The following is a 25,721-nucleotide window of genomic DNA, read 5'->3' as shown; positions in this document are numbered from 1 at the left end:
CCTTGAAAAACTCTGAGAACCCACCTACACACAAGGAGAACGAGTAAATCCCACACAGAAAGTCTCCTGTCAAACCTTCTCGCTGCGAGGCACCGGTGACGTTTACCCAACGCCCCCGTGATGTAAATATTCATGATTTGGGGGCATTTATGGCAACAGTAACTCATCTGTAGCATGTGCGGAGGAGTGCTTTATGACAGAACTTTCTCCTGAACAACCAAACACCTCGTTTGAGCTTGAACACACACCTTTCCCAAATTCAGAAGCATGAATTTCCAAGCCGGGCGCAGCTCGCTCGGACTGTGGCTCCATTGTTCGTGGAGCGCTCGCCCTGTCAGAACTAATGTAAAAGTACTTTTACGGTACATATGTGTGTATTATGTCACTGTGTGGAAAACCGCCTGCTTAACATAACACGTTACATAACATAACACGCGTGAATGTCTGACTTTGACAGGATTGTATGCAAACACCAGGTCCTCATTGAAAACCATCTGATAAGACCACCGTGATTTTAAATCAGCCTTTATGTAAAACACACATTATACACCGGAGGAATTTAGAAATCAGCAGACACAGTTATCTCCTGTGTTTATTTTTAGCCATTCTTTGCTTCATTTGTTGTCGCAACACAGAGCGCTGACTGCAGGACGGTGTTCCAGAACCCCCCCAAGTCCAAACCTACTTACACATTCAAAGAGAACAACAGGATATTCCCTTTGGTTCAATCGCTCAGAGCAAAAGAAAGGGAAAAGAAATACCGAGGCACACAAGAATGTGAGCTAAGTATTTGACTTTGATCCGAAAAGCCTCGGTGCCCTCACGATGCATGAGAGGCAAATAGTTTCCCTGCTTCAGCCAAAGTCTGCTGCTCATTGTTCCCCAGTTTAAATCAGGGTCGAACCATTAAGGCAAAAGTATCTGATTGTGATTTTTCTGACATACAATGGAACTGTGATTTAATTAAGTCAACATTCAACCGGTTAACCAGTTTTCCCTGTGAATCACTGTGTTGTTTTGTCCATGAAAATGCAGAAAATGAGGTAAAGTATTAATTGGTGTTGCTCAAAATAACAACATCCACAAATGTGTTGTTGTGTGCAAAGACCAACAATATTCAGTTCACTTTAATTGCAGTGCAAGTAAAGACACAACAGTATTCACAATGGAAAAGCTATATTTTTTTTATTTTTTTTTTATTTTTTTATTCTTATTCTTATTTTTATTCTATTCTCTTTTTTTTCCACAACTGAGCTGTGGTGAATGTGTGTTTCCCCCCTGGGGGAGGAATAAAGTCAATTCAATTCAATTCAAAGCTGAAATCACAGAGCTGGTATATACTGTATGTATATATATATATATATATATGTATAAAACACTTAAAATGATTCATTTACTAATTGTTTAACAATTCATGTGTTTCATTGTTGCAGCTCAAAAAGCTTTAGAGTTGCATGGTTTATTGTCATTATCACCATCAAGGTTGGACCAATATATTTTCTTCAACTTCCTTTTTGGTCGTGTGCAGTGTGTTTCTGTCATGATTCCTTTTGCCTGGAGTAATAACTCTCACATCCATGCTCTTTTGTTTTCATTTAAAAACTTCTTATTCTACTCTGGATATGCACTCTACCGAGTCAAGTGTAAAAACTCTGCTGTTTTAGTTTGAAAACTCTGAGGCTGCATTTTAGTCGAGCGGGGCAAAAACGGAGACCTTTGGAAATGATGCCGCGGTGACATTTATGCACTTCCTGGCTGTGAATGGAAAGCTCTGTTCAAACTGACGGTTCAGTTGTTCCACATACCAAAAACATGCCAACCATATGTGCTTTACATATGATACAACATTGTATCTCCATGTGTTTTTCAATGTCATTTTTCATCAAACTTATGAAAAGTTGCTCTCTGACTGTAACACAAGCAGTTAACATATAAATCAATTTCCGCTGACTCTTCCTTTGGCTCATTATGTTGTTGATTGAGTCTAAGCCCACTCTCAGTGGTGAACGTGTGCACACAAACACCAGTCCTGTAGCCTTTCCCATAACCAATTTCAAATCCCATTTCTGTGGCCCCACTCTCCACAGTGATTTCCTCTGGCTTGGCGGTGTGATCACCCGCTTGAATAAATATTAATGGTTATTCTATGAGCAGTGCCCACTCACAAGTGTGCCGCAGGAACAAAAGGCCTTGTTTACAAGTGCGCTTGAGGAAAGCTAAAAGCGGGGAGGGCCCTCTGTGGCGCTGTTGACTTACAATGGAGTGCTGATTGAAACGCGCTCTCCACTTCCAGCGAATGGCAGCGAGCAAAAGCAGCGAAAATCCTCAACACGACGAGTTTCTCCTCAAACGCGGCGAGGACGCAGAAATCGGGCTCACAAACTCGCAGCCTCCTCTAATAGTCATTTAAGTCAGCGCTGAGACCTAATTAGGTTTCTGGGAACAATGAGCACTCAGCAGCTCCAGCCTTACTCCATGCATTTCCTTTAGTGTAAACGAGAGGTTCCTCAACAGATGGATCATCATCTGCATTCACACAGAGCGCGTTCATTCCCTCAGTCTCCAGCTCCGAGTCTGTGTTCACACTGATTATCATGCAGAAGGTGAAGATGGGAGGGATGGAGGGCGGGGTATTCTAAGGTTCTCTCAGTGCTATGGGGCTCCAGTGCCTCACCACACGAAGGTTAATCAATTCTGAATGATGAGCCATAAAAGCTTTAATAACGCAGTCGTTCTCTGATGAGTGGTCCTGCGTGCTTATTCAGGAAGGAGCGCTTGTTTTAGGGAAAGAACCGACCGACCAATTAGAACACGCCCAAGCATTCCAGAACAGTCCAGAGAGCGCCGGACGCGATGGCGGTCCAGTGAGTCCTGCAGCGGAGACCCATCACGCGTCAACCGATCACTGATTACTGACCCGCCACACAGCTTCATAGAGACGTTGTGATGGATGGATTTTAACCAGATAACCAGGAAGTGCTTTATTGAAGCGAACCATGACTTTGTCCCTAATCTGAGCAAAACCGGTCGCTCCTGACAACAGAACGTAACTTCTCCATCTGCAACTCTTCAAACTCTACAGTTTAACATAGACCACCAGATTTAAAGTGTTACCACGAGACACAATCGAAATATTAATGACTATACTCTAAGTATTATGAATTGTTTCCCGGTGTCTCTATTGCTTTTTTTTTTTCAAACACATTTGCATAGAGATATTAAAGTGCAGCCTTTGCGGTTTGGTAATTGCATTGTTTCAAATTGCATTTTCAATTCCATAATGATTAATTGTTCAATTATAGAATAATCCTGCAATGCAGATTCAAATTGGTATTTTCTCACAAACACACTAATTCTAGTCCCATCATAGTAGACTGGTGAGGAAAGACAATGGTACAGAGTTTAACGAAGAACAGAATGCACATCGTGCTGCTTTCTTTTCTTCCTGCATATTTAATTGATTCTTTTCAATGCTTAGTGTCTGAACTTTCAGCCTTGATTTAAATGAATTCTTCTGTCCCACTGAACAGATGGACTGGGTTGCCCTGTCTTGAAGAGCTGCTAACCCTAAAGGAATTTGATTAGTGTGAATCTGAAAGAGGAGTTTTAGCTTCACGGTCTTCACAGCATTTCAAAACTACCCCACAAATACTACCCCATCCTGACACTGGGCAACATGTCCCTGGCGTTAGCATTTAGCTGAATATTAAATTGAGTAATATTTTGACTTAATATTAAATTGAGTAAAACTGCATGAAGTCAAAATTAGATCATAAAAGAAAAAAGTAAAGACCTGTTCTTCAGTTTCATTGTTTCTTCCACATACAAATACCCTCTAATGACAAACAAACAAAAATCATCTAAAACTAAAGGCAAGAATACATAAAGGACTATTGGTAGGATCTTTCTTTTAGACTGTGTTACAGTACATTTGTTTACAGCTTCATTAGCTGATACTTGTCAGAATATAGAGCTATTTAACACAGATTTGAACTGAAGGATTTCACTGACCTCATCTTTAATGGAATTGATCAACACAATTATTAGTGGCCTGATCCCTCCCGACCAATTACACTGATTATAGTGTTATAGTAATTTAAACGGTGGCACTTACTCGCAATAATAAACACGACACTGTCTTGGCCGAGCGCGCTACTCTCTTTCAAATTAGCTAATGACTCCTTTTGCCAGGTTAACCGGGTAATTGTCTGTTGTCAACATGACAAGTGTAATTATGAGTGACTCGAACAGAGCAGGTGTTAAGTGCTTTGTATTTTTCCAGTGGACGACCCGATGTCCTTGGCCGGAAACCCCCGTCAGCACATTCCAGCGCATGTCACTGTCATGAAGTGACCTCTGAGAAATACATCAGCGCTAACACTGCAGCATCCCACACACAGTTACTCTTTCTCTCGGTCGGACCCTCCCACACATGAACACTCGGAGTGCACTGACATGTTTACTGTGTCGTAAAGCAGAGTTTGGCATCAGTCCACGACTTGTAAACGCACGATTGTAAAAGAAAATTTGCGACTGAGCAGCTTCACTTTATTTTAACACTATAACGTTTATGGCTGCCCCAATTATTTAATTAATGGATAAGTAATCAAACAACTAATTTATTCATAAACGCCTATTATTATCTGGCTGATTATTACTTATGTTCTTTTAGATATGTTTGGTCTGAAGAATTTGCTAAATGCTGCTATATCACTAAAACCCAAACGTGTATAATTTGACAAAGTTGAGCTGCTGATGACTTGTCTTTAGTCTACACAGTATTTGATCTGTCATATTTTGTCAGATGAAGGAACAAACTAACATCTAAAATATCTGCCATCGACAAAACCTCATATTTTATAGACAAAATAACTAATAATTGTCAAATGTATGTATAGCAGAAGCAATTGTACATGTTGGCCTAATACTAGAATATAAATGAATGTCAGCAGGATAAACAGTATTTTTACTGTGTATATCTGATTAAAGCTCTATACTTTCTTTACAGCTTTCTCCCTTTTTGATTTCAGACCACAGTCTTCAGGGCCAACTGTGTTACATGGATGCTTGAGCATGAAAAAAGACTCTTGTTGAGTGGATCCATAGAAATAATGAATCATAAAAAAAATAAAATAAACGGGCTTCAGAGTTTGTCACAGCAAAACATAGCATTTTAATTATGGTAGATCCCCTTGAGACTGAGCTGCAAATACAGTATTGGCTCCTCTGGTACCACTGGGAGTCGGCATCATTCCACAGCTAATAATGTTTGCCACTGCGATACAAACATTAAATTAATCTGGGTAATATGCATACTGGAAATATTATGGACCATTCTAGACCAAGGTCATTAGTGCTAATGGAGAGGTTTTCAAAGGGAAACCACAATGTTGCTTATGTTTGATGTTTTGTTCTGATGGAGCGAGAGTTGAGCTCCAGGCTGTCGTGGAAGTTTTATAATTCAGTCTTGTAACAAATGCTTAACTTTACTCAATTGCAGATCAACCGAGTGTCTATAGCAGAGGCTCTGAGGATTCCTTAGCCTCTAAAGAATAAAAGTAATCCAAATCATTTAACAATAAATAGTTTGATTAGAAAATAATCTATTTAAAAACCTAGATTAGTAGCTTTTGTCTTAAAACTTAATTAAGATATTTTACCATTTTTACTTCTCTGTTTGTGTATGGGTAAAACACACAGGAAATGGTACATCATGCTCGTTATTAAAGCTTTACATGTGACACTGACAGACCAAGGCTGTTTGATCCTATACAGTTTTTCAGTTAATGCTACGCTGATCGATTCTTGGCTCCAGCTCTGTACTATTGATATTCCCACTGAACTCTTGAGGGGGAAAAAGGTGAACGAGGCTATATTTCCTTAAAACTATGATTATAAAAGGGAAAAACAACAACAAAAGAATAGTGTTGATATGCTTGATCAATGCTCTACAACAAAGAAAGTGTTAGAAAAAGATGGGAAGCAAATGATCCAGAAAAGTTCTGTAGATGATTATTATCGAGCTACAAACTGAAGATGAGAGCATGAGAGTTAGAAATGTGGGGTTCCACAGTGAGTTGAGCTTAGAGGAAGAGCTGTGAGACGCATTCAATGGGCCTCGTAATTTTCATCCCTTCTACCCATCCACTAACCAAAGGCTTGCTGTTGCTGCCATCGTTATATCAGTAATAGAAGACCTATTAATTAGTGACTTATTAGGTCACTGGAGACATATGGAAATACATTATCTCTACTTCTGTCCACAATTTAATCAAAAAGTGGTTTAACCCCACCTTTAAACACTGGGGAGAGATTTTCATTTTCAACAATATCATTACCAATAAACACTGATTCAAGGTTCCTTACCTGCTTGACCAGTTGCGATGCTCACTGCTGCAAACAGCCTCTGCGTGCGGCTCAAGTCCGACACCCCATTGACGGCCTCCACCTCAAAAGTGTAGTTAGCGTGGGCGAGCAGGTCCATGATGGTCAAATAGGTGTCCACTAATCCGGACTGTGCGGGGGAGTATCCCACGTTTGGCCCGCACGGAACACACTCCTCTGGCTCCCAGCTGCAGCGCCGGCATATAACCCTGTAGCTGACGTCATTGCGCCCGCCAGTGTCAGCCGGTGGGTTCCACTCCAGGCTAACAGTGGTCTGGTTGATGTTGTAGACCAGGTTCTGTGGCGCCGAGGGAGGTCCTGTCAGAGGTGGACATGGAGGAAACCAGAATTAAACAACTGTGCGCCGGGGAAAGTGACAGCCAAGACTGTGCATCGACCAGATCTGTGTTTTCTCTGTTCTCAGAGAGAAGGGAAAAGAAATGCACGGTACATGCCAGCTTCAGCCCTTGAGCCAAACACTGACACTCAATTATAATAAGACTCTGATCCAGGGGAACAAAAAAAAAAAACTGGTGCAGGTACACAGAGAGGAAATCAGATCTGGCAGACACCAAGGTCAATGCAAGGAGGGCGTGAAATCAAACAGTGGAGGCCAGACTTTCAAAGGAAGAATAATTGTCATGGTCAGAGTCATTTTATGGTATTGTCCATGAACTAAGTAGTCATTATAAAGACGTTTGGACAGAGAGGGAGGGGTGGATAGATAGATAGATAGACAGACAGACAGACAGACAGACAGGTAGACAGACAGATAGATTTGTGCTGATTCATAAAACAATTAGCTCAAATATGCTTAAAAGCTCTATGAAGCTACTGTCATTTTCTCGTCAAGTTGATTTGATCCGCTGCTGAGGCAAAAAGAATGATTGGTTCAGGCCCATATTTTGATTCTGAAACAACCTAATGTTCTGTGAACACGTGCAAACATAGCCGGCGTTTCATCCACATGGATTAAGGGCATTGTTATCATAGAGCCTGTTAAACAGCGTCAAATCCACAGCTGCTGTGGAACTGACCGAGACGGGGTTACGCGGTCAGACAGGCGCTTCGCCGGGAACCAGGAGCCACAGACGGTCACCCTCAAATTCTTCTGCTTCCCATCCAAAAATATACAAACGATCCCCCTCCGGCTAGAGACAGGGCTTTGCTGCTTTTCTTTGGAAACATGCTGTATATCTTGTTGACAGCAGGACACTTAGAATTTATGTCTCCCTCCCGAAAAAAGACCTGCCTAATCCACAGAATTTATGCACAAGATTTAAACCCGGATGGTCGGCGTCCTGTAACTGCCGTATACAGTTTCACTTGACATGCAATAACAACCCGCTCTGCGGACTCAAACGTGAACGCCGGCGTCCGCGCGGACCGTTTGCCTGTACGCGCAACGGCGGGGCGATTAGCTCATCTCGTAAAACAATGAATAACAAATTGCTTCTTTCATCTTTTAAAATTCCAGGCTGTTGGCTTTTATGACCCATATGTTGATATAAATAAACTCCCACTCACACAGTAAAAGATTATATGACTTGTATTCTTTGTTTATGAAGGCTGTGAAGAACATCTTGGTTTTTAAATTGCTCTCTTTTTGTCTCCGGAAATATTCTCTTTTAGAGAATCCGAGGTAGGGGGAGATCTCAAATCATTAAACTGATCGCATTAACGAACAAAACAGGCCATGCATATGCACCGAGCCACACTGCTCTCACAATATCCATAAACGCAGCGCCGTTCGAGAACAATGGCTTGACGGAGACATCCATATTCATGATTATCGGGTAAGATGAGAGACAGACTGTGGACCGGGGAAGATGAAAGAGCCACCTGTGGCAGGTGAAGTGGAGACGAGTGAGCGCCGATGGCACCACTCGACTTCAGCCTTGGCATCAACACTCTCAACCCCACACGGACAATAGAGAAGGTGGCACTTAGGTGCCCACACACACACACACACACACAGCTATTCTTCTTACGACATTGCATTGGCTTTTATTTAAACAGCCTAAACAAAGCATTATCTCTATCCTTAACCAGCCAATGATTGACCCTAAATTGAACCTAATCACAATTTTACATCCAAGTGCTACACTTAACACGTTCCTCCAGAATGATGATCTGTCTCACACAGTGTTTGGTCTCTATGAGGACTACTGGTCCTGACAAGGTCAGTGTTTGTCCTAAAGAGATAACAAATTCAAGTACACACACACACACACACAAACCTCCCACAACAAATCCAAACTATAGGGATCTCTCGCTCCACCATTTCCGTGGCCGTGGTTGGCAACGATAACATCTCATTTTGCTTGCACCACTCTCATTTAGGTCTCAGGTACCACAGATCAAAGTGTTGATTTGGCAGCAACAAGACACAGGACGGAAATTAGGTTGGACACTTCCTGAATTTGAATGACCTTTCTTCTTTCTTGTGTGTTTTTAGATACTGTAGACGCACACTACTCTGCAGGTGCTGCCTCCCTTTCTCCAAAGATATTAGTGTGTTTTAAATTAAAACTTAAACCACAGAAGGAGTTCCATAATATGAACGATAACTGCAGGTAAAAGTTCTTAAAAGCAGCATCACAAACTGAGGAGAGGATTTTCAACAGAAGGATTTCCCTTTCACGTTTCTGCTCTCTTTTTCCTGGACGGTGGTAGCTCCATTATGGATAAGCAAGGCCCACTTCCACTTGGTTGCACTTCTATACCTCCAGCCACAAATTACAGTTGGAAGGTGGTGAAGTGCACTTATTACATAAGTAGCTGGAGGCCTGGTACACCCCGTGTAAAATGAAGTGGCACAACGTGTGATTCTGTGAACTTGCTGTGTGCATAAGCCTCCCATTGATCCATGACTCCGTTTTTCTGCTTTCTGAGTTTTGAAGTCGCTGTTTGCACTTTGGCACCAGAAAGACTAACGTGATTGGTAAAAGAACTTTTAAACGAGACAGCGCGTACCACTATAGACTATTTTAAAGATAAAACTGGCTACTGAAAATAATGTGAAGCCTACAAATGTAAAAAGCCCCAAAGTTCTTGCAGAGTTGTTAGAGGGAGATGAAGGTAACGGGAGACGAAACCTTCTACCCTTCTACCTCTAAGTGTGGCCACTTGTAAAAGGTATACACACTCTCTTCTCTTCAAACACGATGACACATCATTGGGCTGAGTTTGTTTGAAGCACACTGAGCCCCTCACTCCTCTTTCTTCTCCCTCTGCCTTGGCGTCTCTTTGTTTCACCGAACACTTTCTGTCTGAACTCAGGAATACGAAACTCCTCTGCCCCCAATTCGCCACAGATTCGCAACGCATCCCGAACCCTCCGCTGTCTGTGTGTCTGTCTGCTCGTCCTCGTAGCTCAAGGGCCCGTCTGTCTCCCTCTTCTTTTGCAACTGCCCACACACCACCACCACCACCAACACTCTGTCTTATCTTCCGTGTTCGCTCCTCTCATCCCTCCTCCCAGTCAAGTTTCATTTCACGGATTAGCCTGCCAGCCCCCACAGCCTGGAACGTCTCAATCACTTGCTAGCCTCCCTCCAACACCGCTACTGTTACCAAGCATCGGTGAGCATGAGTGTGTGTGTGTGAGTGTGTGAGTGTGTGTGTGCTTGTTGTTATGCTGCTTAAATTAATGAAACATGTGCACATGCATTGTTTATGTTGTCCTGCAGCAGCAGTGTCTGCATTAGCGATGGCTCAACACCACTGTTTGTGTCCAACTTGAATTTCTGCCTATATCAGTATCAGTCTGATAAGTTGTTTTTTTCACATTTACCACCTAACTATAACAACAAATAAATAAATAAATAAATAAATAAATGAATGAATACATGAATAAATAAATAGATAAATAAATAAATAGATAAATAAATAAATAGATAAATAAATAAAACATTTGCAGCTCTAACTCACATGACTATGGTAGTGGACATCACTCTTTAAAGTAATTCAATTACACAACCTAATGAGATAGAATTATCTACAATATGAACATAACTATCATCAAACATTGAGACGGACAAATAATAATACCATTACATTTTATATTATTAAAAATACAGACTGGGGTATGAGAGGGTGGAGGCAGCAGCTATGCAGAGGATTCCTCCCCCCAGGCTCAGTACTCTGTTGGGGAAGGTTAAGGATACTTTGTAAGTGAGGAAGATTTGATATTGAATTTGTTGTTGGACATGAGCATGTTTGCTCTGGTCAGATCTGGTGATTGACCAATGCCAGCCCTCAGTATCGTGCAGATTATCATACCAATACCGATACTGAGTATTTTACTGACAGATAGTGAGTATCTAATCCGCTCGTGCCTAATCTGCATAGCAACATTTCACAGATTTAAATCTGTTGGTTAAAGAAAAAAAAGCTCTCGTGCATTAAAGTACAGTACAAATCACAGAGATACCACGACATACAATAATATACCATATAGGAAACCCAGTTTAGTTACAGATGGTTTTTAGGTCATTATACAAAGCCCATCTCCACTCTGTGCAGAGTCGTGAGACCTGAGTAAATCCAAGCTTAGGAAAGAAGAATCCGGTGCTTATCGGCCTTGAGTTGTGCTCAGGGCTGCCTTAACCCTCCACAGCCTATTAGCAGGCTGTGCTCTAATTGGGGGGAACTGTGGGGAGAGGGGGTGGCAGGGGTGAGTGGTATTCAAATCACACATGAGGTAATCCTCACTCTACAAATGTGTGTTGTGGCCCCGTGACCTCGCCTCTAATGATGTGGCTGCAGCAGAACCTAGTATGAGGCTGAAGAGCACAAGAGGTTGAAGAGGATTTTTTTCTCTATTTCTTCTTCTTCTTCTTCTTTTTTTTTTTTAGCTGGAGGGCTTCCAACTGCTGTTGTCATGATAACCAAAATTTCAATACTTCTTCAACACCACGCTGAATTCAATATTGGATTTGCAGCTCGAACAAAATGTGTGCCCGTGAGCTAAAATTCCATTTCAGACCCCGACCCTCTGCGGTTCCAGAGGGTTTACGATGGCACACGGACGGGAATAAAAAGAAAAAATGAAAGTCTGTCACTAAGACTGAACAATGCGCACCACAGCAGCATAATCCATGAGCTTGGAGAATGTGAAAAACATTATTTCCCTGTTGCCGAGAAGCATTTGATGAGAACACAGTGGAGCTACATGGTGCTGGGTTTGCTTTTTTCATATATTTCCCCTCACACATGGTATCATTGCATTGGCTTTATCCAATTACAACTACGGCTGAGTATTGATATTTTTATTGTTTATGAAAAGACGATCAGTTTTAAAAACATACACAACAAATCGTATCGATGATTGCATTTATAAAAACAAACATTTCTACTTCAATGACTTCCTTATTTGTGCTGCATCTCATTAGCTGCAGCCCTGCATTACATTCACCTGCTCCCATGCACTAGAGTTTAGAATATTTAAAGAGCATCTTAGCTTGAAATCCCTAATTTCAACATGTTTTTATTCTATTTAAGTACGTTAGAGCAAAGAGGCTCTGAAGCAATGAAAATACTGAATAATCCCACTTTTTTTCTTACATTTGTTCTAAACAGTATGTAAGAATGCAGATGTCTTTAAAATTCTCAGCTTCTGGAACTTTTCCTGCCACTTTGTCCCTGGGCTAATATTGGGCTAATATCAGGGTGAGCCCATGTGACAACACAACAGGGAGAGCTATAGATAATTCATAGGCAGCAAGTGCCCTCGTCTGGACATGCCAGACATTCCTCTGACCCGGTCAGATCTCCAACTGCATCCGTCACAGTGTGAAAGACAAACTCCCAAGAATGTCCCGACCCAATCTTACAGATACAGATACGTTCCCGTCTGAACACGGCTAATCAGACAAACTGAGAACAGTTCGGAGAATAAACAACTAATAATAAAATGTACTAAATCACTCATCTTGGGGGGGCTGTAGGTCATGATTATTTTTTATAATTGCTTACTATGTTACTATTTCCACTATTAAACTTTCAGTTGTTTAGTCCATAAAATGTCAGAGATCAGTTTCTCAAATCTTGAACTGATGATATTACAAAATGTCTTGTTATTCTAAATGAGTAAATCTAAATTATTCAGTTTTATATGTACATATATATATACATATACACAGTTATATAGAGTAAATAAACATTCAAATTTAGTATGCTGAAAACTCTGAGAGCTTCAAACTCAAAACAATTAATCACTAATAGTTGGCATTAAATGATTAATACATTTTAATTAAGTGTGACTAAATGCTGATATTGAGCATGTTGAGCTTAGAATTTCTTATTTATCACATTACTTTCTCACTTTATAGACGTAAAGATAATACATTATATACAAAAAACATACATTATGTTGTGTTTCATGGAGTCACAGCACTATGTTTCTATAAAGAGTAAATAAAATAAACAAAATACTATAGTATAACATTAAGACCCCACATTCCTGCTGCAGCCTCACAGTCAGGATGGACCTGCTGTCGGATATCAACTTGTTGAGGTGGCACATTTTTAAGGTGGGGGTTGATGGTGGTGGTGGTGGGGGGGTGTGAGGGGGGCCCACTCTCGACTGCTCCTTTCAAACCGTCACTTGCACCAGCACTGCAAGTCACAGCTGTCGCATGATTGATGACCACTCCCCGAGCCTGTCTGTCAACAACACCAGCTCTTGTGCCGTGCCCCCGGTGAACATGCGGCGACGTCCTTGTACGTCTCATTTTCTCACAACTTTGCATATGAATGCCACGGACTAACATCCATCAGACAAAAGCCTCTTTTTTCTTCTTCTTCTTCCTCTTTTTTCTTTTACAACCTATCACTTGGGAAGCAACGTATTTTTCAAATATGTTTTTTGAAACTTGGGCCCTCATCTTTATTCAACGTGGATTTGGCTTTTGATGTACATCTTCATCTCCTTTCCTCTCAAATCCTCATCGACACATTCCTAATCTCTGTGTGCCAAAGATCCCTCTCACTGTTTTGTTAAGGCCTTCAATACGGTGGCTTTACAAACCCCTGTTCAAAAAAAAAAAATCTGTCAATCAAGCTGTTTGTTCAGGCTGTGCAAATTCATTTTCAATTACTATCCTTCGCTGGTCTGGATAAGGCCTGAAAAAAAATGAAATCACAGTGACGACTGGTCACGCCGTCTTAATCCTGCGATGAATGGAGGAACACACGTACAGAAAGCTGAGCACTGGGCGAATTAAGAGGATTGTGACGCCATTCATGCAAGTTCAAAATACATATTTACATATAATGGAATGGGGTCATCAAGTGCAGACCTGGTGCTAATGAAAGTGAATAATGAAAAGTGTGCATTAGCCAGCTTCAGTAATTACGGTGCTACTCGGTGAAGGTGATTACCCAGAAGAGACAGACAGTCAGAGGACAACGCAAAAAGAGGTGGGAACTTTTGGGGAACCCTTCAATCCACTGTACGTGTGTCCTGCTCTTGATCAATGGGAGATCTGATTAGGACGGACGGAGAAGGGAGTAATGGGCTTATCTTTCAGAACCGTAGGATGGTGGTTTGTGGTCGTTGCTTAGTTATGTCCTTGTTTTGTTAAACAGCTTTGAAAGAAACCTCAACGCGTTCAAATCGGGCTCTAATTTTCTTTTACGACACTCCTGCCACTCTGACATCTGGCAATTCTTACCTGTCTGGAGCAACGTTTGCTAAACAAAGGGGAATCCAGAGGAGAGGGTGTGTCTCCGCCAGGTTTTTGTCTGGTGGTAAATCATGAAACATTGAAATGTGTTTAGTCAGTGTCTGAGCGAGTACGATGAGTCAATCACATAAAAAAAAGGATTGAATGATTAATGGAGGTGTCACACAACCACAATCTTGACACACTTCCTATTTTCCACAAACAGGAAGTAAGCGCGGCCAAGGTAAACCTCTACAAAGGGGCAGACATTCGCTCGGGGGGCCCTTATTGACCTGCATCCCCACCCCACCTAGCACCTAGCACGTCAGTTTGTGTTGCCCTTGAGCTGTGCATATTTGCAAACAAATTTGCTCTCATCAGATAACACAAATCACTCAATAAACCAGGGGCCTCCGACGGGCCCCGAGGGCGTGTGTGTGTGTGTGTGTGTGTGTGTCAACAGAACACCAGCCCACAAAATGACACACGCTGATATATGTACGCCAGTCGGTGGATTTGTTCTTGTTGCTCGCGCAGCACAGTTGTGGTCATTTTTTACAGTGTAGCTCTTTTAATTCCTGTACATTACGTTACACAACGACATTATTAAATACAAATATGTACATAAGGCAGAACATAAGGTAAGTATCATCTGTCCTCAGTGAGCCGATCGCACGCGGCAACTTAAAGTCTAGTTGCTACCGACTCAATGAGTTTTGGAAGACAGTGACCGTCCAGGTCCCGTGACCCGATGGAACTGGATCTGCCATCTGCTCGGTTATTCAAATACAGAATAAAATTGTGTTTTTAACGAGATGAGGAGACACTTCTGAGGACGAACAAACCGTTCACAGCTGTTTACACCAACTGCACCAACTCAGATTGAACTGGATTAAAACTAGCAGGTGAGAATACACCATCAGTCTGAATACTGGGATTCTAGTTAGCCTGTACTTTTTTTTGCCAGGTTTCCAAAGTGGAAACACTTTATGTTCAGAACACAATTAGAATAAGCATTTCCGTAAATTCTGCTCCTTTTGTGCGGAGTGTAAATCACTTCAGCGATGGGGACAGAATGAAAATGGCTGACTCTGTGGACAGGTTCACTGCTAATGTACTGGAGGAGCAGTGTGACACAGACCTGCAGAACATTACTTCCAAATTTGTCGAGCACGGAGGTGAAAAACAGCTGGTGAAAAGCACAGAACGGAGAGCTGGGGATGTTCTGCAGAGAGATAATGGCTGTGGGAAATCATAACTCATTAATAATGAGACACAGATAACTTTCTATTACATGTCATGCCTTTTTTGTCTGAATAAAAATATTTTTCATCAAGTAAATATATAATCGCTCACATCACAAGACCAAAACCAAAAGGAATATTATATATTATTTAGAGCTGAAACGATTTTTTTCATGATTAAAACACAATTTCCGATTGTTTAATCTTCTTAAATGTGAGTATTTTCTTCATTTCTTTGCTCTGGATAACAAAGAAATCATTAAAAGTCAATCATTTTGGTTTGTGGACAAAACAAGACATTTGAGAACATCATCATTTCCAGGTTTGACGAACACAGAGTAACATTTTTTAAGGTTTTCTGATATTTTATGGACCAAGCGATTAATTGATTAATCGAGAAAATAATGAACAGATGAATCGATTATGTAAATAATCGTTAGTTGCAGCTCTAATATTATTATAAAAAAAAGAAAATGTATAAAAAGATATACATTTTCAAGGCTTAAGCCAAATAATCCATAACCTAAGCACACACACACACTGGCAGCCTTAACACACCTGTAATAAATGGAAAGAGCTTCAGGGAATGAAGAGACAGAGATGTTGCTCAACACTCTGATGGCCATAAATGACAAACAGGCGTTCTTTTCTTTTTGCTAAATCAAATCCAAACTCTTTGATACTCTGATTTGATGCATTCCTATTAAATTATACTATTAGCATAATATCTCAGCAGCAATTTCTCTTACTCTCTGACACACACACACACACACACACACACTAGAGATTCTGACTTGGCCTACTTTGGCTGTTCAAGGGGGGAAAACGCTGCACCACTCAGGATGTGAAGCAGGCGTACAGATTTCCCTGCATATGTGTGTGTGTGAGGCTTTTAATCGCCAGAAGATGCTAGAAAATAAATAATCTGACTCTTTTTCTTCATGAATGTATCACATAGAGTATAAAATAAAAAAATAAATATCTCCTGCAGCCAGAAGCAAGTACAAGCCTGTCCAGGAGTCGTGTGATATATTATCAGTAGAACAAAGGCACACAGATAAGAAGCAGAGGTCTTGTTGAGGTGTGCTGTTTACCTGCAGGTACAACACCACCCTGCTGGCGTGTGCCCCACCTCTTTTAGCTAAAGGCAAAGCAGCGAGAGAGAGGGAAACAAATACAGAAGCACCTTGAAATTGAGAAAAAAAACCACAGTTTGAATGAGGATTTGGAAGCAAATGAGCCCCAAAGTAAATCCTCTGGTCTGAGTAAATAAGCCATGGACGTCTGTCACAAAGCTGTTACACTAGCCAGGACAAATGAAGACACACGGCGCTGCCTGGGCTGCCGCTGACGACTGTAATTGCGATCTTTCAGACGGGAAATGGCAAATTGCTCCTCTCATCATTAGCAAGCAGCTAAGACAGAAAACAGACATGCAAGCCTGCGAACATAATTATAATGACATACTGGGAGGCAGACAACTGCTATGGAACACATCTGGGCCTTCCATGAGGCCACTGCAGACCTCAAGGACCACAGTGTGTTTTTTTCTCTCTCTGCATGTGTGACTGTTTAAATTCACATCCCAGCGACGGCACGGCAGACTTACGTGTGCACGCCACGGACGGAGGGTCGGAGAGCGCTCGGTAGTAGCCGTCCTCGCAGTCGCAGCGCCAGGAGCCTTCGCGGTCGTTGAAGCTGTGCGCTGGACAGCGAGAGCACTGCAGGTCCTGGGACGAGGACTTGTAGAAACCACGACCGCACGCTGTGCAAGGGTTAAAGAAAAAGGAAGGAAGAGTTAATATCCGTACGAACAGTTTAATATCACATGAAGGTAAGAGTGACGTCACCCCTGATTAAATGTATCCTGGGCTAGCCAGCCATTGTTAGCCATTGTTAGCAATGGTGAGGTGGCTCCGAGTTTCCCGGCTGGAACTCTGAGATCATGCGGCGCTCCTGTGTGAGGAACACCTGCATGATCTCGGATTTCCAGGTCTGACTACAAATGGAACGCACCATTTGTATATTGCAAAACCCTCCCAACAACCGGTGTTTGACTTAAACATGGCAGTACAACATATAAAGACAAAGTCAAGTAATAAAGTACTCAATCTAAGTTCATGTCAGCACAGCGGTTCATACTTTAAGTAGCAAGCACTAGGCTAGCCTTGCATGTTTCGTAAGCATAGTCGTAGAAGTTCCTGCCACTGTTTTGTCTTTATATACATTTTATAAATTCTTCATGACTTTTCAGGTGGTAAATAATCCACCATATACAAATTAATCCAACAAGTACATTGAGTTTATTAATCTGTCCAATCAGACTTTGGCCTAATTCACATGCCTTTTGTTGTGTCCTGTGTTCCAGTGTGAACATTAAACTCTACATTTCTGATGCAAGAACAAACCAAACCACACACACTGGACCATTAAATCAATTGAATGGCAGATCCAGTGAAAAAGCCCGGTCTCTAAACGTGTAAATACGGCTGAGCTGATAGAGAAACCATATTAAAAGATAATCCTCCCCAAAGTCAACAGACACCTGCAATTCTAACAGCAATTTCTCATTTAGTCAACTGCAGCAGAGCCTGGTTCAAGGTAGACTGTACATGCACCAGTGATGTCAGCAGGTACACACAGTCACTGAGTGTCTCTGGGTGCAAACACATTTTCTTCACTTGTGTTTTCCCGTCACGGGGAGGGCATGACAGAGCAGAGCAGTGTGTTCACGTCTGCGAGCGGCCGGCGTTTTTGAATGAGCCTGCCCCTCGTCAAGCAGGCGTCACGCCGAGGCGCTCGCCCCACGATAAACTGCTACCTCCATCTTTGAGAGGAAAATAACAAGGCTATTTTTATTCTGATGAATCCTCGGGTCAGCCGAGGGCTTCTGGCTTGTTTATGAAAACGAGTCCCGTCGGCTGAGATGAGACTTTTCTCTAGCGAGCGAGGAGATAAGGACGGGCACACGCGGTCATCTCAGACATTTAACCTTTGACCTGGGAGTGTAAACAAACCCCGGTACGACTAATGGAGTGATTTCAGAGTTACACTTATACACACACGACTCCTCGTTTATCTGACGTCGCTCTGACGAGCCATAAATGCGAGTCATGGCAAAGACAGAGAGATAATGGAAAACAAACACAGTGGATCTTAGCAACCCTGCAGTAATTCACATGACCGAGTTAATGTTTGAGTATTAGTAAGTCGTAAAATCTTGAAGTCAGCAAATCCACAGTGAGATCTGTGAGACACTAAATAGTTCTTTACACAAACGATGAAATGCATTTTTCATGAGCCACGTGGGGGTGATGTGTGATGGGTTCCTCCCACTCCACACCTCACTGATTCTCCTCTGCTGTCTTTCTTTGACGACCACCTCTTGTGACAGATCACAGATTTTCTTTTTTTTTAGTTTGAACACTTCCAGGATGAAGTGGAAGCCGAGGATCATGATATCCTCGTTTCAGCTACAAGAAAGACCTGACACTCTCCATTTATCACATTCTCTCTCTCCCCCCCCGAAGAAGAAAGAAGTTGAAAAACATGACATTATCTCCAACGTTCCTTTACGGGGCTTTTTGAACTTGTAATGGAAAACAGAGCCGAGAGGAGCCAGAGCTCTCGAATGCTGACCAGACGGAACATATAGAGTGTAAATCGCTTACTCGTTACATTTATCTGCCTTTGATTCTACGTATATGTAGAACGCTGATGAGTGATAATGTTCCACAAACACTGAACCATGTCTGCTCCCAGTATCTGACACCCGTGTAAACACTCTCCCCGTGGATGTTGATAATGACACCGAAGCACTGTATCTCCAGCAGGTTAAAGATTGTCTAGATCCTGTTGAAGACACGACTTTCTCCCACCACGTCGCTCTGTTTAAACATTCTGATAAGCCAGCGAGTCTGTTTGCCTTTGGGTTTCTGAGAGCTCATCTGCTGGGTGGCCAGTGTGTGGAGGGGAAGCCTGAGCTATATCTTCACCGCAACCTCCTCCTCAGCAACCCAGAGGATCCTCGTGGAAGATTAAGACGAACTGTAAGCCTGGGAGGAGAGGGCTTAGGCTCATAAAACTTGTAAGATGTAATTATCTGCAGCTAAAGGTCTCTCAAACAAAATATTAACAAAAGTTTGATGACATAGTGATGGGAAACCACCCAGCTCTAATAAGCGTAGCATTAAAAATGTGGCTTCAACTGGATAAAGTTGCTATTGGAGCCTGACTTCACTCCACAACTCTTACAATAATTCTTGTAAACAAACAAGAACATTCTTGTTTTCTTGCCATTTTTCTTCTCTTTTTTTTTCAAAATATTTCATGGTGATAGTTTATCTCACAGCTGCTTGACCGAAAAACGCTTTTTAATAGGGATGTTTCATGATATGGTAAAAAAAATCCAATTGAAATTGAAATATTTTGACAGAAGTTTCAACAGAAGAAAAACTGATGATTTTTTGTCATGTGAAGAAGCAAAACACATGTTCTCATCTTGAGAGCAGCAGTTTTGGGGCGAGTAAACTGCAGAATTTCACCATAAAGCCATTTTGTCACTCATTTAAGCAAACAACATCGTCATATGTTGATTTAAATTATTTTGTGATTAACTGTGCAGAAGAAAATGAGACAAAAGAAATCAGAGACGTTCCAAACGTAGGTGGTAGCTTCACATTAGCAAGTGTTGCCTTGCTGATACTGTGTGGCTGTCGCTCGGTCGTGACGTTTATAAAGTTAAAAGTTAAAGTTTATAAGAACAATCTGAAACATTTACCATCGTAAAGCTTTCAAAATCACAATTTGTTGACGTCCAGAGGTGTCGTCTGCAACCAGGCTCCGATTGGACGATACCAGCTGTCAGCGCGTGTTTGACAGACTTTATCATCTATTTTCCTCTAAATTTAAATCATCTGCTATTGACAAAGACCTAAAACCATTATGAGACCATTATGTTTACTGTCTATCTAAATCCAATTTGTTTTTACTTCCAGAATGCAGTCTATGGTTTATCCTCTGTGTGAGAACTCATGCAGAATAGGCACAAAATGGCGGTCCTAACTTAAACATCAAGGCCCCCGTTTTGATTAATCGCACTTGTCCTTTAAGTCGTGCTCCGGAGCGAGGCGGGGGTTCATTTTTCAGTGACAGCCCGAGTGTTTATCACTCGTGTGTCTGACTGTGGAAATGTTTACAGAGGCAGCAAGGCGGCAAACGAGGCCTCAAAAAATCAAATGCCTCCATGACACGGGCACCTCAGTGTTTCTGTGCACATCTCTCCAGCACCTTCCACCACTGCAGTGAGTGACAAGTACAAACACAGTCTTCCAGGGCCCCAGCATTCCTGTCCCAGCCTCTGCACACACACACACACACACACACTCACTCACTCACTGACTCCCTACAGGCGAGTTCCCGTCCCTGGCAGCAGATGCCGAAAAGAGACACTCTCAGCCTGTGATGGGATTGATAGCGAGTGAGAGGTTCTTTGTCGCCAGTCGCTGCTGTAACACTTTCCTTGTGAGTGGAAATATCTACAAAGCAATTACAGTGGAGTCTGTTTATCCAGTAGCCTTTTAACTGACAGAGTGACTGACACCTTTACTGGAACACAGTGACACACATACGTGCTCAAACCTAACCCAACTCTCTGCAGGCTACGTTGAATTTTGACGAGAGGACTCGCGGCACAATGTGTAATTGCGTTTGAAAGGGGAAAAAGTGTTCAAGTGTGACTCCTTTAAAAAATAAATAAATACAAAAAAGAGCCAATTAATGTAAGTCTGGTCTTCTTCAGGCGCAGATAACAAGCGACTAATGGCTTGTGCTTGTTGACACGGGCCCGTTAACAAAGCTCAGACACAACAGCCGGCTTATTTACGACACTGAGAAATTAGTCAGTCCTTAGAGAAGTGGAGACAAAAAAGAAAAACAGGAAAGGGGAAAAAAAAGAAAGTCTTACATTCCTGCCAGCTCCCCGGCAGGCTGCAGAACACAAATCTGTAATTTCCCTTCTCGTGGTCAAGCACGTTCATTCGTGATGCGTTTGGGGGTCAAGCTGCAGTCAGCAGTTTTATACAGAGAGACGGAGAGGAGCCTGAGAAGAGGAGAAGACCTCGGACTCGTGAGGTGGAGATAATCAAACTGTGACTGCAGCGTCTCAATCAGAGCACACAGCGGCCTGCAGAGTCAAACAAAGTCTCCTTATCTTATGCAGGCACACACACACACACACACACACACACAAACGAGAGGAGGGGCAAACGGATTTCTGTATTTTCCTAAGATCCCGGGTTTATTTCTTTTTCGCTCTGAGCTGAGCTTCTTAACATTCTTGAATTACATCCAATTCCTCTCACGCTTTGCCAGTGTCATGACACTATGGGTGAGGGACAGAGAGGGAGGAGGGTGAGAGAGCGGCAGTGACATATCCCTTCCTGGCCAAAATAGAAAATAATTATGTTCCTTGTCTGAGGGTGAAGCCTTGGCACTTTTTTTTTTTTCCCTCGCCGACATATCGGATTCCAAATTTGCCCTTTTCCGTTTTCTGTGCATTTGCAGGTGAAGGTTAGTAACCAACAGAAATCCATCCATAGCTGTTTCCAAAGTTGTTTTACAGACATTTACATCGATACTGTGTGGATGTTGTGCAGAAAGTATACTTTAATAGTTTGTGTCGTTTAAAGGAGGGCAAGAATCTTCACTGAAACACCATCTGTAAATATGTTTGCATAGATCCAACTGTCAGTTCATCTGTCAAAGCTGACTGATGACAGAGAAAATCCACTGCAGCAACAACTGCCACAGCAAAGACGTCCAAACACTACAGTCCAATCCAGAGTACATGCGGTAAATCCCGTTAATATCAGCAGAGTTCAGGGTTGGACACACACGTCCTGTCAAAGACGAGATTCAATCACGCCAACAACATGTGAACGTCCTCTGACCCGCTTCAGGTTCAGATTTAATCCCATGTATTTTTACACGTGTCCATGTTTCCCATCGAGTGATTTACTTGTGGACACCACCACATTGTCAATACTGACCACCACATATGGATCTTCTGTTTTTTCCGACTATTTCAAAAGAGTAAAATCAAATTTCATTGTGGAGCCATTCGCGGCACATTGATTTACTCGTCCCCCTTTCTCGCTCTGCTATCGCTTTCTCTCTCTCACACACACACACACACACACATACACAGACACCTTGACAACAGCGCCATCTATACCATCAGATTGCCTAAAAACAACATAGTTTGGTTCTTTGCAAACAGAAATAATGTAGCTATGTGTTCATTAGCAAATAGATTGTAGAAATGAGGCTCCATCACAAGTAGTCAATCAGGAAGTCTTAGTCTCAAGACCACTTTTTGGAGGTCTCGGTGTTCAGATCTTTGTCATTGAGGACTCATACCTTTAAGTTGTGAATGCTACGTGTGAACAGTGTTGCCTTAAAGGCTTACGGTAGTCTTGCTTTATTCTGTTTTATTTAGTTTTGGTTATGACCCAGTTTCGCCCACGCTTGGTCCTGGTCTTAATTTAGTCTAGGCTTCTAAAGGTCTTAGTCTCGTCTTAGTCTGATTACATTCTGGTCTTGGTCATGACTTGGTCTCAGTTTGTGTGGTCTGGACACAAGGATGATGATGATGACGACGATGACTATACTCCCAGGAAAAACCTTGACTCCTTTCATGCTCGCAGCCTCCAAATCCAATCAAGGTTGCGATCCTCATTACTGCTCAGCACGGAGGGGACCGGCTGGTTTAGCTGGGGAGGATGGGATACTGTGTTTCCTCACCAACACACTCCGATACAGACCTTTGAGGCACTGCACTCGCTTCTTTAGCTTCGGCCATCACAAGGAAGACGTTTCAAGTTAATTGTTGCTTTGATGTCGGTTTTCAAAAACTCTAACTTTGTGTGGTCCCAGTCACAAAAAAACTACACAACTCTGGTGATTACCTGTCTTAGACTGGATGTCCTTGCTTGCTTGCAACCCACAAATCCAATCAAGGTTACAATCCTTATTACTGCTCAGCACGGAAGGGGCTGGTTTTTCCAAGTGGGGCAGCTGGGATATTGAGTTTCTCCCCATCTGTCTCAATATTACCACAGACAGGGGGTGAGGGGGGGGGAATGTGGGAGATTCCCTGTGTTTTTTTTTGATACAGCCAGAGTGATACTGACTGGTGTGGGTCTGTGTGTCTCTGCAGTCCTAGCATGATGAGTCCTGTCAGGTCCAGCCCCTCACCTCACCCTCCCTGCCCTCCCGTCCGGCCTGATTATGTGTTAAATCCGCCCATGTGTCGGGATGGATGTGGAAAGAATGTGCACTGAAGGGAGCCGAGCTTGCGGCGGCGGAAACCCGGAGAGAGCAGCCTGGAGATAGCACCCCATTAGAGTGATAAAAGAGAGGCGGAGGGAGGAGAGCGGCCGACAGGACCAACATGCAGGCCCGGTCACTGATGAATGCCAGGTGGAGCGGGTCAAGCGTGATAAAGGAAACAGTTTATTTTCTTATTTCCAAAAAAAAAAAAACACTTGCTATGTCCACTGCTGATATCTTTGTATGTAAGACTTCCAACATGGGCCTGGTACCATATCTGTTGTCATGTTTATTCATGTTTCTAACTTGTCTGTCTGATTTGGGCTGCGCTGCTTAAGTTTGGTTCTATTTAAAGCTCTTTCTATATTTGGTCATTTTGCTTGTTTGAATTTAGATGACTCTGTTCCACACACACACACACACACACACACACACACACCATATGTTCCAGAAGCGCTGGACAAAAAGATGACCAGTAAACCTAGAACTATATTATGACAGACTCTTTTTTTTTTACATTTAGCAAAAGCATAAAAACCTTCCAGATGCAAGTCTGGATTACCAGCCATGCAGAGGGGACAACTGCCCCGGGCCCATTAAAAACTCCAGGGGCCCTAAAAGCTTTCATGTGTGTCGGCTAGATGTGCTAATTTGGGAATGAGCACCGTGAAGGACAATAATGGCCGCGGCCTTAAAGTGTGTCTTCCTTGTTGAGGTCTGATTTGAAAACGTCTTTTTCAAAACCAAATCCACTTCACTGTCGCGGAGAAGCAACGGAACCAGGATTTGTGAATGTGTGTCATGAAACCAAATAGTACAAGTTGGTGAGAGTTGGATTTTTATCATGTCATGTCTTATTTTGCATTTTCCTCGATCAATTTGTTTAAATCCACATTAAAACTTTGGCCACTTAACTTTTGAATAATCTGTGAATTACTGTATTGATTAGTCTCTAAATTGCTGTATCGCCAACCAAAGATATTCACTGTACAGTGATAGAGGAGCAAAGAAACTACGACATATTCACATTGTAGTAGTTGTAGAATTCAGTATTTGATTTCAATTCATCAATTGTTGCAGCACTAGTTTCTAGCAATGAGTTATATTATGTCATATTAACTCATATATATATATATGAGTAAATAATGTCTTATACAGTGTCTTGACTTTATTGAGGAACTACATGATCAAATGATAAATTACAGATAATTATAAATTTCCTGCTTTCCAGTGCTGGCTGTACAAATAAATAAAAAAGATAAAAGAAGGAAACAGACACCTCTTCTCCCTCGAACATATCTGCTCACTTCTATTACACTGAAATGTGACGTTAGCTCTGCCGTAAACATTCTGCGTCTGCTTGGATGTTCCGACAGGCATGAAATACTATTTGGAAACCCGACTCCTATGTTGTGTTTCTCAGTTGTTTTACTTTGGGGGTATACGATAAGGACCATGACCGTGTGTTACGATTATAGAGAAGGATGTCAATAGCTCACGCTGAGCTTATTTCTTATGCATTAACGCAGCCTCGGGCCTGTGCGTGATGCTTTTATTAGATGTGACTTATGTTCTTTGACTCAGTAAATAGGGGCCTGGTGTGGACATTCATCAGACTGTGTTTACTAGCATTTTATGCATGCTGAACTATGGCTGCATAGCTTTTTTTTAAAGCGAAAGCCTGTGGTGTTTTCTTCTGCAATGTAAGAGGCAGTACATCTTGTGAGTAATTTCAGAGCAACGCAGGCAGGCAGACCTGGGAAAATGTCTCGCCGAGTATATTTCTTCTGCTTGAAAAGCCAAAGGACAGCTCGACTGATCTCATCTTGCAGGGTGATGTGTGGACTCAAAAGGTTCGGGAGAAATCCTTGAATTTATTTCTCGAGCTCGCTGCGGCGTTTGCTGACATTTTATTTGCAGCTTTGCATCATCCACGCTTACGTCGTACACTTTTTTTAAAATCTTTCAAACACATTTGGTTGTTGTTTCTTTGCTGTGAGGACATTGCACCAATCAAATGTGTCCACCTTTCTAAAGAAAATGAGGAGTTTCAGCAGTTTCGGCAGACGTGTTAAGCTCCCACAGACGAGAC

General features: G+C 42.1%; 1 protein-coding gene across 4 annotated transcripts in view; it reads right to left on the bottom strand.

Annotated features, from left to right (window-relative positions):
* The window catches only part of epha7 (eph receptor A7), a 95,570-nt gene that overhangs the window by 55,552 nt on the left and 14,297 nt on the right, over nt 1-25,721 (bottom strand). For all 4 annotated transcript variants that reach the window (XM_044048573.1, XM_044048575.1, XM_044048576.1 and 1 more), the window contains exons 4-5: nt 16,908-17,063; nt 6,367-6,702 (exon numbers count right to left, since the gene is read on the bottom strand). In XM_044048573.1, coding sequence (XP_043904508.1) covers nt 6,367-6,702; nt 16,908-17,063 — 492 coding nt within the window. The remainder of the gene's footprint in view (nt 1-6,366; nt 6,703-16,907; nt 17,064-25,721) is intronic.

This window comes from Solea senegalensis, linkage group LG17 (assembly GCF_019176455.1).
Source record: "Solea senegalensis isolate Sse05_10M linkage group LG17, IFAPA_SoseM_1, whole genome shotgun sequence".
NCBI classification, from domain to species: Eukaryota; Metazoa; Chordata; class Actinopteri; order Pleuronectiformes; family Soleidae; genus Solea; species Solea senegalensis.
Note: the sequence above shows the minus strand (reverse complement) of the source record. Positions and strands in the feature narration are given on the sequence as shown.